The 17,316-nt window shown below is 40.8% G+C and overlaps 1 protein-coding gene across 4 annotated transcripts in view; it reads right to left on the reverse strand.

The window, feature by feature from the left end:
* LOC139539576 (paralemmin-1-like) overlaps positions 1-17,316 on the reverse strand; it is a 70,998-nt gene that overhangs the window by 11,295 nt on the left and 42,387 nt on the right. For all 4 annotated transcript variants that reach the window (XM_071342643.1, XM_071342645.1, XM_071342646.1 and 1 more), the window contains exons 4-5: positions 4,232-4,353; positions 2,956-3,064 (exon numbers count right to left, since the gene is read on the reverse strand). In XM_071342643.1, the coding sequence (XP_071198744.1) occupies positions 2,956-3,064; positions 4,232-4,353 (231 nt within the window). The remainder of the gene's footprint in view (positions 1-2,955; positions 3,065-4,231; positions 4,354-17,316) is intronic.

Raw genomic sequence — 17,316 nt, forward strand, 5'->3', positions numbered from 1 at the left:
ACATGTAAACATTTGTAGGGCGTATAGAATGAGAGAGGGTGACCCTTGTGTCGGTGACTTGCTGGTGCCAAGGCACAGCATGATGATTCAATCACAATTTATTGTCACGATCATCGTATTGTGGAAGAGAGGAGGACCAAGGCGCAGTGTGATAACTATACATCTTCTTTTATTTGAAGATGAAAACGAAACGAAGAACACTGACAAACTATACAAAAACAACAAACGACCGTGAAGCTATATAAACAAATAGTGCTGACACTAAACACTACACATAGACAATCACCCACGAACTACCTAATGAATATGGCTGCCTAAATATGGTTCCCAATCAGAGACAACGATAGACAGCTGTCTCTAATTGAGAACCAATCTAGGCAACCATAGACATACATACACCTAGACTGAACACTGCCCCATAAACATACAAAAAACCCTAGACAATACAAAACACATACATCCCCCATGTCACACCCTGACCTAACTAAAATAATACAGAAAACAAAGAAAACTAAGGCCAGGGTGTGACATTTATGGCATTCTCCGGATGGATGGCCATATGTTTACACATCATAGGAGTGAAGCACACCTACGCCGTGGCTTTATCCAGGCAGGGATGTTCCCCCGGTAATGTGTGTGAAGCTGTATGCCTTTAGTTTCTATTGTTTCTGGACACTAGGGTGACGCTAATTAAACGCTGGGGGTTATTGAAATCGGGTTCCGCCCTAGGTCGGATATCATGAAGTTGAGTTGCTCCGTTTGTCGTTGCAATCTCCTGGCTATACTTTGTATCGCCATAGTTGCAGTGTATGCTATGTTACAGACTTTGATAAAATAAAATAACCTTACATTGAAGGCTTATGGTATGCACTTTTTTGATAATTGTATTCTTATTGCAGTACTTTTAAATTGGATGCATACTGTAGTAATATTCATATTTTAGGGTAATATACTTTGATTGACGTAAAGGTCTAATGGTAAACCTCTTAAGGATCGTCCCCTTTTTTTCAATTTTCGCCTAAAATGACATACCCAAATCTAACTGCCTGTAGCTCAGGCCCTGAAGCAAGGATATGCATATTCTTGGTTCAATTTGAAAGGAAACGCATTGAAGTTTGTGGAAATGTGAAAGGAATATAGGAGAATATACCATCCTCTTTGAAATGCAAGAGAAAGGCCATAATGTATTATTCCAGTCCAGATGCAATTTAGATTTTGGCCACTAGATGGCAGCAGTGTACGTGCAAAGGTTTAGACTGATCCAATGAACCATTGCATTTCTGGTCAAACTTTTGTAGCAAGACCGCCCAAATGTGCCTAATTTGTTTATTAATAACTTTTCATGTTCAAAACTATACACTCTCCTCAAACAATAGCATGGTATTCTTCCACTGTAATAGCTATTGTAAATTGGACAGTGCAGTTAGATTAACAAGAATTTAAGCCAATATCAGATCAGATAATTGTACTACACATATGCTTGGGATTCCACCTCTACTCTAAACTTGACTCAATTAATTTAATTCTAGAGCTCAGTTCACTAGCGCTTTTCCATCCCGAAAATGTATTTCAATTTCAGGAAGAATTTCAATAGCATAAAAAACCCTGAAATAATTTATATAAAAATGTCTCTTTGCGTCTGACAGTTCTAGCAAGGTATCATCACCTGACCCAGAAAACTATAATGTGTCTAGAAATGTCTAGATACTTTGAGCTAATTGCTTTCAGTGTAAACTTAAATGACTAAAACCAGATATACAGTATGTAGAAAAGATAATGAACCTACAGAATATATTTTATCATATAATCTTTGAGAACTATTACCAAAAAAAAAGCTTGACAGTCAGGGAGAATTGGCAATTCCAAAAACAATGAATTTAGCAGTATAGATTTTGTTATTATGTTTGAGCAAGTTAAGAACAAATTCTTATTTACAATGACAGCCTACCCCAGCCAAACCCGGACAACACTGGGCAAATTGTACGCCGCCCTATGGGACTCCTAATCACAGCCGGTTGTGATACAGCCTGGAATCAAACCAGGATCTGTAGTGACACCTCTAGCACTTCAGATGCAGTGCCTTAGACCGCTGCGCCACTCGAGTTCTCCTGACAACCCACAGTTTTGAGGTATTGGATTTGCTTCTTGAAGAGACACTCTTATTCAAAACCATAGCTACATAATGAATGAACATTGTGTCACATATTTAACATATTTCTTTGAAAACCTAGTTTGAGGGAAGGAATATATTTTCCATTGAGGTATGCCATAAAAACAATGTCCGACAAGGAAGCAAGAAAAACGACTGAGGTAGAAAGAGATGCCACGTTATATAAGAACTTTCCCTTTGAGGAAAGCGGTGCCAGCATGGATGGTTTGAGGAAGTGGATATTGACTCGTGAAGGAAAGAGCCAACGAGTTCAAGAAGGAGACAGAAGAGACAGAGCATCTTTTCTAGCCGTTGCTATGAAACCCCCATGCTAAAAGCTGCCCAGTGTGTGCTGTCAATATGAACTTCCCCTTTGGACAAGAGCCCCCCTCCCGTCATCAACTCTTCCCCATACACTGCTTGTCAGACACAGTGTCTGACTCTCCAGGCCCATCCGGACTGTCACTAATGATATTACTGATGGCATAATATCGAGATGGCATTTGCTCAAGTGGACATGTCACTGTCAGTCCATCACAAGGGCAGTTACTGTACACACAGAGCTTTTTGCTTTCATTTATGACCCAAGGCTTGCTCTGGCAGTCCGCTCCCCCCTTCCCTCGATTCCCACTCCCCTACTTCAAACATGCCCCCCAACTCTCTCTCTCACTCACACACACGTCCGTCCCCCCCCTTACCCTTCACACACACACCCTAGGCAAATACTTGTGTCTCTAATAGTGTGTCAGTGTCCGGTGGACCTGCGATGTCCAGCTGCCCTCAGGGGTGGGGGTGGGGGGGCTCACTTTGTTGTCGGCAGTCTTGGCTTGCTCCACCTTGGCTGCATCTGTCAGACTCTCTTTGGTGGAGGTCACCGACACGCCCGTTTCCAGCTCCTCCAGTTCCTGCTCCAGTCTGCAGAAAAGGGATAAACGTGATCATTCACACACAGACATGGTCAGTGATGCACACAAACAGTTTGACAATGTGTTCCAAGCCAGATGTAGTATTCCAAATGCAGTTTAGGATTTATGTCTAGTCTATCTAAAATGTTTGTTATTTTGGGAAACTATGCACACAATGAGGGCTTTACAGAGTCAGAAGGTACAGCCCATCACACCCAACTACAGAGCTCATCCCCTGGGAAGGTGATACACTGATATTTTTATTTAAAATGAATTGCTCAAAGCCAAAGAGAAATACCCATGAACTATCCCTTTAAATGCCCTCATATTGTTAAATACCAAAACAACCTCACTGGGGCCTTCCTGGCTACGGTCTATCTAACAGAATTAAGCGCTTATTTGAGATAGGGACAATAGCTTCTCCTTAGCATTATCCCATTCTGTATTCTGCCTAGCGCCGGCCTTGACAGCGGCCATTGTTAGCTGCCGTTGCTCATTGGGAGTTGTGACAGTTTAGTGCCAGTGTTGCCCCAGTCTGAGCCCCAATACAGCCAGCCAGCGCCAGCGTTCTGCCAGGGCTGGGCTGCAGCAGCCAAGAGGAATTTAATCAGCGAAATGGACTGCCAGAGAAGAAGATTGATGACACGGTTTTGCTATGAGTGAGAAAGAAAATGGTTGGATGGATGAGGGAGGGGGTGCGAGTGGAAAGGGGGGAGGGGGGCTTGGCTACTGGGTCTCCTTTTTGTACTGGAGAGATTGATGAGTGCTGTTCCAGACGCTGTCTGCGTTCGTCTCTCCACCAGTGAGCACCCTCATTACTGCCTCCACCATTACCCCTACCCACTCTCTTAAGTCTGGCTAGTTTTGTCAAAAAGGTATTGAGTGCTTTGCAGCATCTGATAGGCCTATCCTCCTTTCCAGCTAAGAGTACAACTTATGTCTTATTAAAATGTTTCAAAGAAACGTTGCAGAAGGGTCTCAATCATAGCAAATGTGCTGCGCCACATTGCCAGAGAGCCGGCATGCAAAAATTAAATAGAGAGAACAGGATATTAGGATTTGACCACGTTAAGAGCAGGTTTTGCCTGGTTAAAGACTGGTGAACTAAAGATATAGAGTGAATCCAGAAACATATAAAGGTAGTAGGTACACCAGTGTTCCTGGGTTGTAGACGTACCTATTGATGTTCTCCTCAATCCCCTTGAGCTTGGCCTCGTCCTCCGCCAGCTGTTTCTTGGCCTCGTCCTGCTCCGACCCAGCAGCTCCGTCTAGCAACCATTTTTCCCTCAGGGACTTTTGCTGGACAGGACAGAAGAACATAGGAACATCAATCACAGACTAATGTCTGATATCAAATTACTTTTTGTTGAAATGTTGTGCTTCGTGGTAAAATGTGTGAAAGAGATAACACATTGTAAACTGTAAGTCAGGAGTGTCAAACATTTCTGGCCCCATCAGCAAAATTACATTGACAAGAGTGCCTTTTCTAGAGGACAGAGAGCTTGCAAAATAACACTATGAGACAGTATTGTCCCCCCAGATGTTTTTAAAGATATCCTGATCTCTGGCTCATGAACTACAAGGTGTAGGAGCATTAGCTATAACATTAGCAACTGTTTCTTGATCAGCTTATAATGCTTAATTTTAGGACTGTTTTGTGGAGAGCGGACCCTTTATCAGTCTATATACTCACAGAAACAAGGGTATAGGGTACAGTATTGTTTCCCTCGGGTTCAAAAAGATCAAAACACACAATGTACCTGTCAATACCTTTTAGGGTACATAACCGAATATAACGGAACATTTTTGTAACCAATATTTTGAATATGAATGTACAATCATCACACACTCTCAAGAAAAAGGGGTATGGTGAAGATACATTTCTGTTTCCCAGGGTGGAGGTGTAGATTAGTGGGGGCATGGCTTTCAGTTAGTTATTTTTGGCCAGCCGCGAGTGGAAGTGTTGTACAAGTTTAAGTGGTCTATGGTTATGTAAATTACATTTTGAGCATGTCCTCTGCCTGTTCTGAAGTCTTTATAAAGGATTACATAAGAGCATGTGACAATAATTAATAAGTCATTTGATTAGGATCTCTTTTAATCCTCATTTGGACTAATCTTCCAAGAGTCCTTAAACATTCAAATAAATGTATAATACGATCACATTTTCACAAATAACACGCTGTTTCAAACATACATAATACACTAACATATTGACCAGATAAATACTCTAACAGTCAATTTTTTTTTATTGATTCTTCATCTACCATAGTCCAGCACAACTTTCCTATGTATTATATTTAAATGGTTTTAAAGTATTGTTGGAATTTATATATTGAAAGGTTTCTGGTTTGCTCAGTTAAATTATTTAATTTCTTTATTGCTCTAAATCGAAATGTTCTCTTGCCTATTTCTCTTTTCTGTCTGGATAACACATACTGTAGATGGTGGACAATCTATTCCTAGTATTTACTGAATGTCTGTCTCTTACCAACTGAATACTATTGTGAATAGAGTTTGGCTGTTTTAAATGGTGTATATTATGAAATAAAATAAGCATGTTATATTCAATTATCTTGTTGATTGATGACCAACCAAGAGCATTGCGCATGACTACAACAGAAGAACCATATATCCACCTTAAAACAATCCTTGCTGCTTAGTTCTGTACTATCTGCATCCTCCTAATTTCACTTGCTGATGCATTTCCCCAGACCACAGAACAGTAGTTCACCCGACTCTCAATTAATACTTGTGTTATTTGCTTAAGAATCTTTCCTGGTAAATATTTAGCTATCCTTCTGATCATGCATGCAGTTTAAATGTTATTATTTTTACATTGATGAGTTATTTGAGATGACCATGATAAGCAGTTGTCTAGCTGCACTCCCAGTAGTTTGATTTCTGCCACTTCCTCAATGTGTACTCCTCCCATACTTAATTGTATCCCATGATGTTTTGGCCTTTTCCTGGTGGAACTTGGTGTTTAAACAAGTTTGTTCCGGCAAACTCACTCCCTGATATATTCCAAATCTACTTGTGGAGCTTGCTGTACCTGTTGAACCGATTGACTTGCTGTAGTATCATCTGCAAATATAGTAGCTTGAGTTTCCGATAAGGATAAGGCATAAGGAAAGTCGTTGGTATATATTAAGTAAAGAAGTGGCCCAAGGCAACTGCCCTGCGGTATTCCACAGTTTAAAGCATGAAGGGAAGAAAATGAACCATTGATATAGGTGGACTGTTTCCTGTCAGTTAGATATGACTGTACCCTATTTAATGCTACCTCCTTAAAACATAATGCAATCATTTTGTCAAAATTATTTAATGATCCACTAAATCAAATGCTGCACTAAAATAAAAAAAATAGTACACCCACAAACCTACCATTACCCATAGCATTGAGCCACTGGTCAGTCATGTCAACCAATGCAGTGGTAGTGGAATGTTTTTTGTGATAAGCATGTTGATTGGCTGTAATCAGATCCTTCTTTTCCATGTACTCCCATATTTGTCTACTCACAATACCCACCGATATTTTACTGAGTGAAGGGAGTAGACTAATTGGTCGACTATTGTCAGGAGTAATGGGTTCTTTGCTGTCTTTCGGAATAGGACACGGTTTAGCATGCTTCCATACATTTGCAAACATCCCCTTTTCCAGTGACCAATTAAATATGTATTTCAGTGGAGCTGCAATCTGCAAAGTAAAAAAATTGTCCATAAGATCATAACCTGTAGATTTACCATTGGGTAATGACTTCAATAGGTTTAACACCTCCTCTACTGACACCATTTGTAGACTAAAAGAGCAGGTTTTGTTGCTCATAATATGATCATCAATCTATTGGACAATAGCTTGTTCGGAAGAATGGGTGTTTACATTAGTGCTCAGTAAATTAATTTTCTTTGTAAAAGAATTTGCAAAATTATTGGCAATATCAGCTGGTTTTGATATTGTTCTCCCGTCAACCTCCACACTAGATGGGCATGATGAGATAGATGTACCAAGTAAGCCCTTAACTGTATTCCATAACTTTTTACAATCATTTTTACAATCAATAAAAGCATTTTTGTAAAATAATGTTTTTTTCTGACGATTCAATTTAACTGCATAATTACATAGTGTTCTATAATTCTGTTAATACATTTCTAGTTTAGATTTGGCTGCTAAGACTTTTGCAATATTTCAATGAGAAAAAGCCTCACCGAGTTCATCATCAATCCATGGAGATGGACGAGCCCCAACAGTACTCTTTCTTACTGGGGCATGATGGTCCATTACCTCAGTGAGCAAATCAATAAAACCTTCTGTAGCGTGATTTAAATCAACCTCTAGATAAATCAGCTCCCAGGGTACAGCAAATCACTTTGAAATAGCTCATGATTAAATCTTTTAAAATGTCCCTTGACCACAATCCTTGGGGGTTTCTTTGGAACCTTGGTGTTCATGGTTATGGTCACAATATTATGGTTTGTCCAGCCCACTGGCATTGATCTGGCTTTTAAGCATTGCAATGGTATATTACAGAAGATCAGATCAATGCATGTGTCTGAACGGTGACCCAACTTAGTTGATGATCTAGTAGTGTCATTAACCATTTCTTTCAAACCACAGTTCTCAGCATATCTCATCAATTTAGTTATATTTGAATTATTATGATCCTTCCAATTTATATTAAAATCACCCAAGATTAATACATCTCTGTTACTATCTGTGGCCTGATCAAACCCAGTGCATAAGTCATCCAGATAGGACACCTTAGAGCTAGGAGGTCTATACACACATCCTACCAATATGGCTGCCTGGTGAGGCAGATGTACCTGAGCCCATAGTGCCTCTATTTGACTTACATTAAGGTCACCCCTCCTCTTAAAACGTATATGATTCTGAATATACAGTGCTACACACCCACCATTCCTGTCCCTTCTCAGTAGACTATATCCTTGAATGTTAATTTGCCCATCATTTACAGATGCATCTAAATGCGTTTCGGTCAAAGCCAAAATATGAATATTATTTATGTTGACCAGGTTAAAAACCTCATGTATTTTGTTAGGAAGGCTACATACATTAACCTGAGCTATATGCAGCCCTTTCCTTATCAAGAGGAGATCCATAGAGCATGTATTCATTATAGTGGAGATCAATAGAGCATGTATTCATTATAGTGGAGATCAATAGAGCATGTATTCATTATAGTGGAGATCAATAGAGCATGTATTAATTATAGTGGAGATCAATAGAGCATGTATTGATTATAGTGGAGATCAATAGAGCATGTATTGATTATAGTGGAGATCAATAGAGCATGTATTCATTATAGTGGAGATCAATAGAGCATGTATTCATTATAGTGGAGATCAATAGAGCATGTATTAATTATAGTGGAGATCAATAGAGCATGTATTGATTATAGTGGAGATCAATAGAGCATGTATTCATTATAGTGGAGATCAATAGAGCATGTATTCATTATAGTGGAGATCAATAGAGCATGTATTGATTATAGTGGAGATCAATAGAGCATGTATTAATTATAGTGGAGATCAATAGAGCATGTATTCATTATAGTGGAGATCAATAGAGCATGTATTCATTATAGTGGAGATCAATAGAGCATGTATTCATTATAGTTGAAGTTGTAATGATACACTACAACACACAAACTCAGATTTGAACATTGGATTAAAATAGCCAGGGAGTTACTCTAGAGTCCTGATACAGTTGGATTAAAATAGCCAGGAAGTTACTCTAGTCCTGATACAGTTGGATTAAAATAGCCAGGGAGTTACTCTAGAGTCCCGATACAGTTGGATTAAAATAGCCAGGGAGTTACTCTAGTCCTGATACAGTTGGATTAAAATAGCCAGGGAGTTACTCTAGTCCTGATACAGTTGGATTAACATAGCCAGGGGGTTACTCTAGAGTCCTGATACAGTTGGATTAAAATAGCCAGGAAGTTACTCTAGTCCTGATACAGTTGGATTAAAATAGCCAGGGAGTTACTCTAGTCCTGATACAGTTGGATTAAAATAGCCAGGGAGTTACTCTAGTCCTGATACAGTTGGATTAAAATAGCCAGGGAGTTACTCTAGAGTCTCGATACAGTTGGATTAAAATAGCCAGGGAGTTACTCTAGAGTCCTGATACAGTTGGATTAAAATAGCCAGGGAGTTACTCTAGAGTCTCGATACAGTTGGATTAAAATAGCCAGGGAGTTACTCTAGTCCTGATACAGTTGGATTAAAATAGCCAGGGAGTTACTCTAGAGTCTCGATACAGTTGGATTAAAATAGCCAGGGAGTTACTCTAGAGTCTCGATACAGTTGCCCGATGATGTAAAGTTTATCCATCACCATGGAGACTTGTTGATTCAGGCAATGCTTTTCCTTCATGATAGGATACAGATCTCGGTGGGGAAGTGATCATTCAATCCAAAATCAGTGATTCTGAGTTCTCTGCCCCTGCCCCTGCTCTTCGCCATTTCCTTTTGCTTAAAAATGTCAAAACATGCAATAATAGCCCGGGTCCTATTCCCAGAGGCCTTACCCAATCTATGGACTCTGGAGAAAGTGACATTACGCACAACATCAGTGGGCAGTTTCAGTTGAGTTGATATAAAGTCTCGGACTGTGTCCTCAGCTTCTGCTGTTTTCATTCTCCGGTATCCCTGAAAATATTAGATTGTCCTGGATTGATCAACACTACACATCAAGCAAGGTTTCTTTAAGTTGTTTGTTGTCCCTTTGCACCACCTCCACCTTGCTATGAATAGAGTCTACAGTACGTTTCAGCGCCGTGTTCTCTTTCCTTAGATCATCAATCTGACATAATTAATAAGAGCATGTGCTATAATTAATATTGTGACGACCTTAACCTAACACTGAGCGACCTTGTCAAGAGTAACGGACCTCTTGGTGAAATGGTTAAGTTGGTTTGACAGTCGCTGGACCCAGGTTTGAGACCCGGTCAGGTTTCGGAAGTGGGATGGTGGAGAGGCGTGTACACGTGAGTGTCTTGATACAGAGAAAAGGTTCATTTTTGAAACATTAAAACAAACGGCTTTGTCACTGTGGTGGTAACCTAAAAAGGCAAATGTGTACTTGACATTTTCAAACTCTCCCTGTCTGAATCCGTAATACCAACATGTTTCAACCAGACCACCATAGTCCCTGTGCCCAAGAACACAAAGGTAACCTGCCTAAATGACTACCGACCCGTAGCACTTACATCTGTAGCTATGAAATTCTTTGAAAGGCTGGTCATGGCTCACATCAACACCATTATCCCAGAAACCCTAGACCCACTCCAATTTGCATACCACACCAACAGATCCACAGATGATGCAATTTCTATTGCACTCCACACTGCCCTTTCACACCTGGACAAAAGGAACACCTATGTGAGAATGCTATTCATTGACTACAGCTCAGCGTTCAACACCATAGTGCCCTCAAAGCTCATCACTAAGCGAAGGACCCTGGGACTAAACACCTCTCTCTGCAACTGGATCCTGGACTTCCTGACGGGCCGCCCCCAGGTGGTAAGGGTAGCTAACAACACATCCGCCACACTGATCCTCAACACTGGGGCCCCTCACTCATGACTACACGGCCAGGCACGACTCCCACACTGTCACGTTCGCTGGAATAAATGTCGGACCAAGGCTTAGCGGATGTTGAGTTCCACATAATTTAATGATAAAGTGAAACTTAGCAAAGACAAAAACAAAATAAACAATAAACGAACCGTGACTACAGAGATGCTACGTGCACTACCTCAAAACAATATCCCATAAACACAGATGAGAAAAACAGCTACTTAAAAATGATCCCCAATTAGAGACAACGATGACCAGCTACCTCTAATTGGGAATCATACAAAATCACCAACATAGAAAAACAAAACTAGAACCCCACATAGAAAATATAAACTAGACTAACCCCCAGTCACGCCCTGACCTATTCTACCATAGAAAATAAGGGCTCTCTATGGTCAGGACGTGACAAACCCCATCATCAAGTTTGCTGATGACACAACAGTGGTAGGCCTGATCACCGACAACGATGAGACAGCCTATAGGGAGGAGGTCAGAGACCTGACCGTGTGGTGCCAGGAAAACAACCTCTCCCTCAACGTAATCAAGACAAAGGGATGATTGTGTACTACAGGAAAAGGAGGACCGAGCACGCCCCTATTCTCATAGACGGGGCTGTAGTGGAGCAGGTTGAGAGCTTCAAGTTCCTTGGCGTCCACATCACCAACAAACTAACATGGTCCAAGCACACCAAGACAGTCGTGAAGAGGGCAGGACAAAACCTATTCCCCCTTAGGAAACTGAAAAGATTTGACAAGGGTCCTCAGATCCTCAAAAGGTTTTACAGCTGCACCATCGAGAGCATCCTGACGGGTTCCATCACTGCCTGGTATGGCAACTGCTCGGCCTCTGACCGCAAAGCACTACAGAGTGTAGCGCGTATGGCCCAGTACATCACTGGGGCCAAGCTTCCTGTCATCCAGGACCTCTATACCAGGTGGTGTCAGAGGAAGGCCCAAAAATTGTCAAAGACTCCAGCCACATAGACTGTTCTCTCTGCTACCACGCAAGAAGTGGTACTGGAGCGCCAAGTCTAGGTTCAAGAGGCTTCTAAACAGCTTCTACCCCCAAGCCATAAGACTCCTGAACAGCTAATCAAATGGTTACCCAGACTATTTGCATTGCGCCCCCCCCGCCCGCCGTAATGCTGCTGCTCTCTGTTATTATCTATGCATAGTCACTTTAGTAACTCTACCTACATGTACATATTACCTGAATTACCTCAAAACCGGGGCCCCGCACATTGACATTGACTCTGTACCGGTACCCCCTGTATATAGCCCCTCTATTGTTATTTACTGCTGCGCTTTAATTATTTGTTATTCTTATCTCTTACTTTCTTTATTTTTTAGGTATTTTCTTAAAACTGCATTGTTGGTTAAGGGCTTGTAAGTAAACATTTCACTGTAAGGTCTACAGCTGTTGTATTCGGTGCATGTGACAAATACAATTTGAGCAAGGCACTTAATCCTAATTTGCACAACGGGCACCGTACTACTATGACTGACGCTATAAAACAGCGCATTTTACTGCACCTCTCCGGTGTATGTGACAATAATTTTGTATTTGTATTTATAAGGCTAACTGTAGCTTCCAGCAGTCGGTCACTGTCACAGATCTTTCCACAGAAGGATCTACATGGAAGCAAAAAGTATTTTACCTGGAACCACAAAGGGTTCTCATATGGGGGACAGCTGAAGAAGTCTTTTTGAACCCTTTTTTCTGAGAGTGTACAGTAGCCTACTACACCCAGGGCTCACATGGAGGCATAGCCGCCCTCAAAATCATGTGGCATATCCCTGTTGGTGTGTGCATACTGGATACCGAGGCCTTTGAAACAATGCTAACGTGAATATAACAGACAGATAACATAATATATTATATTTGCTATATTGCTTATTTAGCGTATTCATATTAAAGGCCCAGTGCAGTAAAACATTTGATTGTCCTGTGTTTTATATATATTTCCACAATATGTGGTTGGACTAATACTGTGAAATTGTGAAAATGATGATAATGCCCTTTTAGTGTAAGAGCTGTTTGAAAAGACCGCCTGACATTTCTGCCTGATTTGATGGGATCGATTTTTGTCCTGCCTGGTGACATTACCAGTCCTGCCTGGTGACATTACCAGTCCTGCCTGGTGACATTACCAGTCCTGCCTGGTGACATTACCAGTCCTGCCTGGTGACATCACCAGTCCTGCCTGGTGACATCACCAGTCCTGCCTGGTGACATCACCAGTCCTGCCTGGTGACATCACCAGTACTGCCTGGTGACATTACCAGTCCTGCCTGGTGACATTACCAGTCCTGCCTGGTGACATAATTAGACCAATAAGAAAGAGAGTTCCAAACCTCTCAGTAAGATTTCTTAATTGTTACCCAGAAATGATTTGATATTGAGATAAAAATGGCTGCATTGGGCCTTTAACTAATATCATAATAGCTACTCCAACCAAACGGCCTGAAGAGTGTAGGCCATTTGTCACTGATAAACCCTAGAGCATGGCTCATCTGTAAAAGAGACCTTGGTCTGAGCATGACTCCCGGTCATAATAAAGGTCAAATATAAAATAGGGCCATGCCATAGATTAGCTATAGACTAGACAACACAATAACAAAGATATATTTAATCCTGATGAAGACTGAGGGTTGTAGATCCCTTAATTGAATAATGAAGCTCACAATGTTACCATATGGTTTAAAAAAAGCCCCATCCACTCTACTGTCAGCATAAGCTATAATAATCCGTCATAAGAACATTTCAGATCAGTAACTAAGAAAAACAGAGCATTGTCTCAATTGGTAGTAGCCAGGTCATCCTCAAAGGCAGATCATGTGCTTCGGCTAATAAAATCAAAGTGTGTTGTTTGCCTGCCATCCAGTAAAGTGAAGGGTTTCCTGCATGCTACGCTAGTGACCTCACAGTGTAGAGCAGGCCACTGACATTCTGCACTCCCCCAGATGGTACATATCACATCTTTGAAGATGCCACCTGGTGCATTTCACATATTCAGCTACAGCACATCTCTCTCTCTCTCTCACGCTTTCTCTCCCTCTCGCTCTCTCTCGATCTTTCTCTCTCTCTCTCTTTCCCTCCCAATTTTTTTTCAATTTCAATTCAAGGTCTTTATTGGCATGGAAAACATACGTTAACATTGCCAAAGCAAGTGAAGTAGATAATAAACAAAAGTGAAATAAACAACAAAAATGAACAGTAAACATTACACTCACAGAAGTTCCAAAAGAATAAAGACATTTCAAATGTCATATTATTCGCTCAGGCTCTGTCTGTGTTAATGGAATCTGGATAAGAAAAACACAACATAATACATTTCATTTTCTAGTCTTGGTGCGTACCAACCATTATGTATTTATGTGTAAAGAGAACTCCTGTCATGATCAGTTTCTATATCCCTGCCACCTCTCTTTGATGACGATGACACAAGGAGAGAAAATCTGCTGTCACAATCCTCTCTACTCCACCTTTCTAATGTCTATATGCTCTCTTCTTGTCCTTCCTCTCCTTTCTCCTCTCCCATTCACTTTCTCTCTCTCATCCCTCTCCTCTGCATATCCTTCCTCCCTCTCTCCCTGCCCCTCCCCTGGTGAGCTCTATGATTGGGTGACATCATCGCTTGTTCACACCCTTCCACACACACACCATTGCCCCGGCGGATACAAGAGGAGAGCCACAGCCGATCCCACACGTGTGACCTGTGTTTGAGCCATTGTTCCAGCGGAGCAGGATGCCCCTTAAACAAGCAACACACATACAGTAGATGTGTGCATACTCATAGACACACACACACACACACATGTGCATACTGACATGCACAGATACGGTACACATACACTCACACTCCAACTGGGATGGTCAGTGAAAATATTGTTTCATTAATTTGTAAAAGATCAGATCAGGGGCACAGTTAGCTTCACATTATACTTTTTTCTACCAATCAAACATGATCAGACAAGCAAAGTTATGTGCAAGACACTGTAATAGCGTCTCAATATCCTTGTCATATTTCCAAATGGACTATTGGAAAATAAGCAGGAGTTGAACTGAATTGAAATTGACAGAAAACTAGAACTATAAGAAACCAGCTGCATGTTGTGGTACTGTGAGTCCCAGAGGGACATCCTTTCCTGTTTTGCTACCATACTTCCTGTGTCCATCAGGGGCCATTTCTATTTTTATTACTCAACTGAGAAAATGGATTGAAATTCAATTAAGAAATCAAAAGTATCTTTATCGACAATAATGGGCCAATGCAAATTGAGGAGTTGGTTTTCAGTCCGTTTCATGGATTGATTGAGTTGGGAGAGCATTGACCTTTCGCAGCCCTGTTGTCCATCCTCACGACCAATAGTCTATACTGTACAAATCCCTGCACTAATCAAAAATAAACAGAAATAAAACAATGTCTGCTGTGAGACTGAAAAAAAAAGAGTGCAAACACACTGGTCACTTAACATAAATATGTGTTTTCCTCTAACATGCTTCATGCCTGTTGTGTTTGCCACTGCCTGTTCACCCCACATCATCCAGAAGGAGAGGTCAGTACAGGTGCATCACAGCTGGGACCGAGAGACTGAAAAACACTTATCTCAAGTCCATCAGACTGTTAAACAGCCATCACTAGCACATCAGAGGCGGCTGCCTAAAGACACAGATTAGGAATCACTGGCCACTTTTAGAAATGGATCATTAGCCACTTTAATAATGTTTCTGTATCTAGCATTACTCATCTCATATGTATAAACTGCACTCCACACTATTCTACAGTATCTGGGTCACTTTAAATTGTGTTTACATATTGCGTCACCCGTTTCATATGCATATACTGTATTGTATTCTATACTACACCACTGACTCAAACAGCCAGCTCCATTACATCAGAGGCTGCTGACTATAGACATAGATTAGGAATCACTGGCCACTTTAAGGAAATGAAACACGAGCCACTTTAATAATGTCTCAGTACGTTGCATTACTCATCTCATATGTATGAACTGTACTCTATACTATTCTACGGTATCTTAGTCCCTTTAATTGTGTGTAAATATTGCGTCACCCATCTCATATGTATATACTGTATTCTATACTATGCCACTATATCGGAGTCCAATGCCGCTCTGACATTAAGTATATTCTTAATCCATTCCTTACTTAGATTTACGTGTATTTTGGGTATATGTTGTGAAACTGTTAGATATTACTTATTACTTTTTCATCCATTTCATTGACCACAGAATGACCAATCAATCATGTCTTTTCAGAGTGCAGATTGATAAAGAACGGAGTTCCTTGCCCCCTATTTGGACAGTGTGTGTGTGTGTGTGTGTGTGTGTGTGTGTGTGTGTGTGTGTGTGTGTGTGTGTGTGTGTGTGTGTGTGTGTGTGTGTGTGTGTGTGTGTGTGTGTGTGTGTGTGTGTGTGTGTGTGTGTGTGTGTGTGTGTGTGTGTGTGTGTGTGTGTGTGTGTGTGTGTGTGTGTGTGTGTGTGTGTATCCTGACGTGTCATTGCCGTTCGGTGGCCCACTCCCCTGACTATTAGTGTCCTTGAGTGGTTTCCGGGGACCAGTCTCTTCCTCTAATCAGCAGATTGACCTTTCTTAACAAGGGAACCAGCAGAGCCTGGCTACAACAACATTCTAACACACGGTCAGGAACACGAGAGGGGACCAAACATTACACCATACACACAAGCCATCCCCATTTAGCAATTGTCTTTGGATGTGTCCGATTTGTATGTTTGTGTAGTTTTTATATTCCAATACTTGTATCAATGTAATCAGTGGTTCTATTTCTACACTGACTGTTAGGCAATGGGCCTTTGTAGCTCAGTTGGTAGAGCATGTAAAATGTGTGAAAGCAAGATAAAAGCATCTGCTAAATGACATATATTATTCTAATAATTATTTTCTTTCACAATGGTTGAGAGGACCAATGAGGATTCAAAGATGTTATCATGGGCGGGGTTAGTGTGTGCTGTAAAATCATTTGACTGGGTTTGTCAAAGGTAGGGGTGTAGAATGATCTAGAAGAAAAAGAAACGCACACCTATTTAGGCGAGGTGCTGGCTAGCAGAGTAGAAAACTTGAAAATAAAGGAGAGACACACACTCTAGGAGCTCAGATGCAAAAATGTTATATCGAACGTTTCGACAGCCAAGGGGTGTAGAATGATACAGGGCAGCTAGCCAATTGCACAGGCAACACACTGCTATTGGTCAGCCATACTGGTCTGTATTCACTCAACATTCAGCTTCCTGCCTCTCTCTCTCTCTCTCTCTCTTTTTATATCCCCCTTCTATCAATTCTCTCTCTCTCTCTTTCTCTCTGTTTATATCTCTACATCTGTTTCTCTCTATTTCTCTCTCTCTTTCTCTCAATTCAATTTCAATTTAAAGGGTTTATTAGCATGGGAAACATATATTTACATTGCCAACATTACACAGTAAACATTACACTGACAAACATGTTAAAAGAATATAGACATTTCAAATGTTATATTATTGGGTATGTACAGTGTTGTAACAATGTGCAAATGGCTGAAGTATGAAAGGTAAAATAAATAAACAGGTTGTATATTTATCTCTGTTTCTATCTATCCATTTATCTATCTATGTATATTTTCTCTCTCTCTCTCTCTGTT

This window comes from Salvelinus alpinus, chromosome 15 (genome assembly GCF_045679555.1).
Source record: "Salvelinus alpinus chromosome 15, SLU_Salpinus.1, whole genome shotgun sequence".
Classification (NCBI taxonomy): Eukaryota; Metazoa; Chordata; class Actinopteri; order Salmoniformes; family Salmonidae; genus Salvelinus; species Salvelinus alpinus.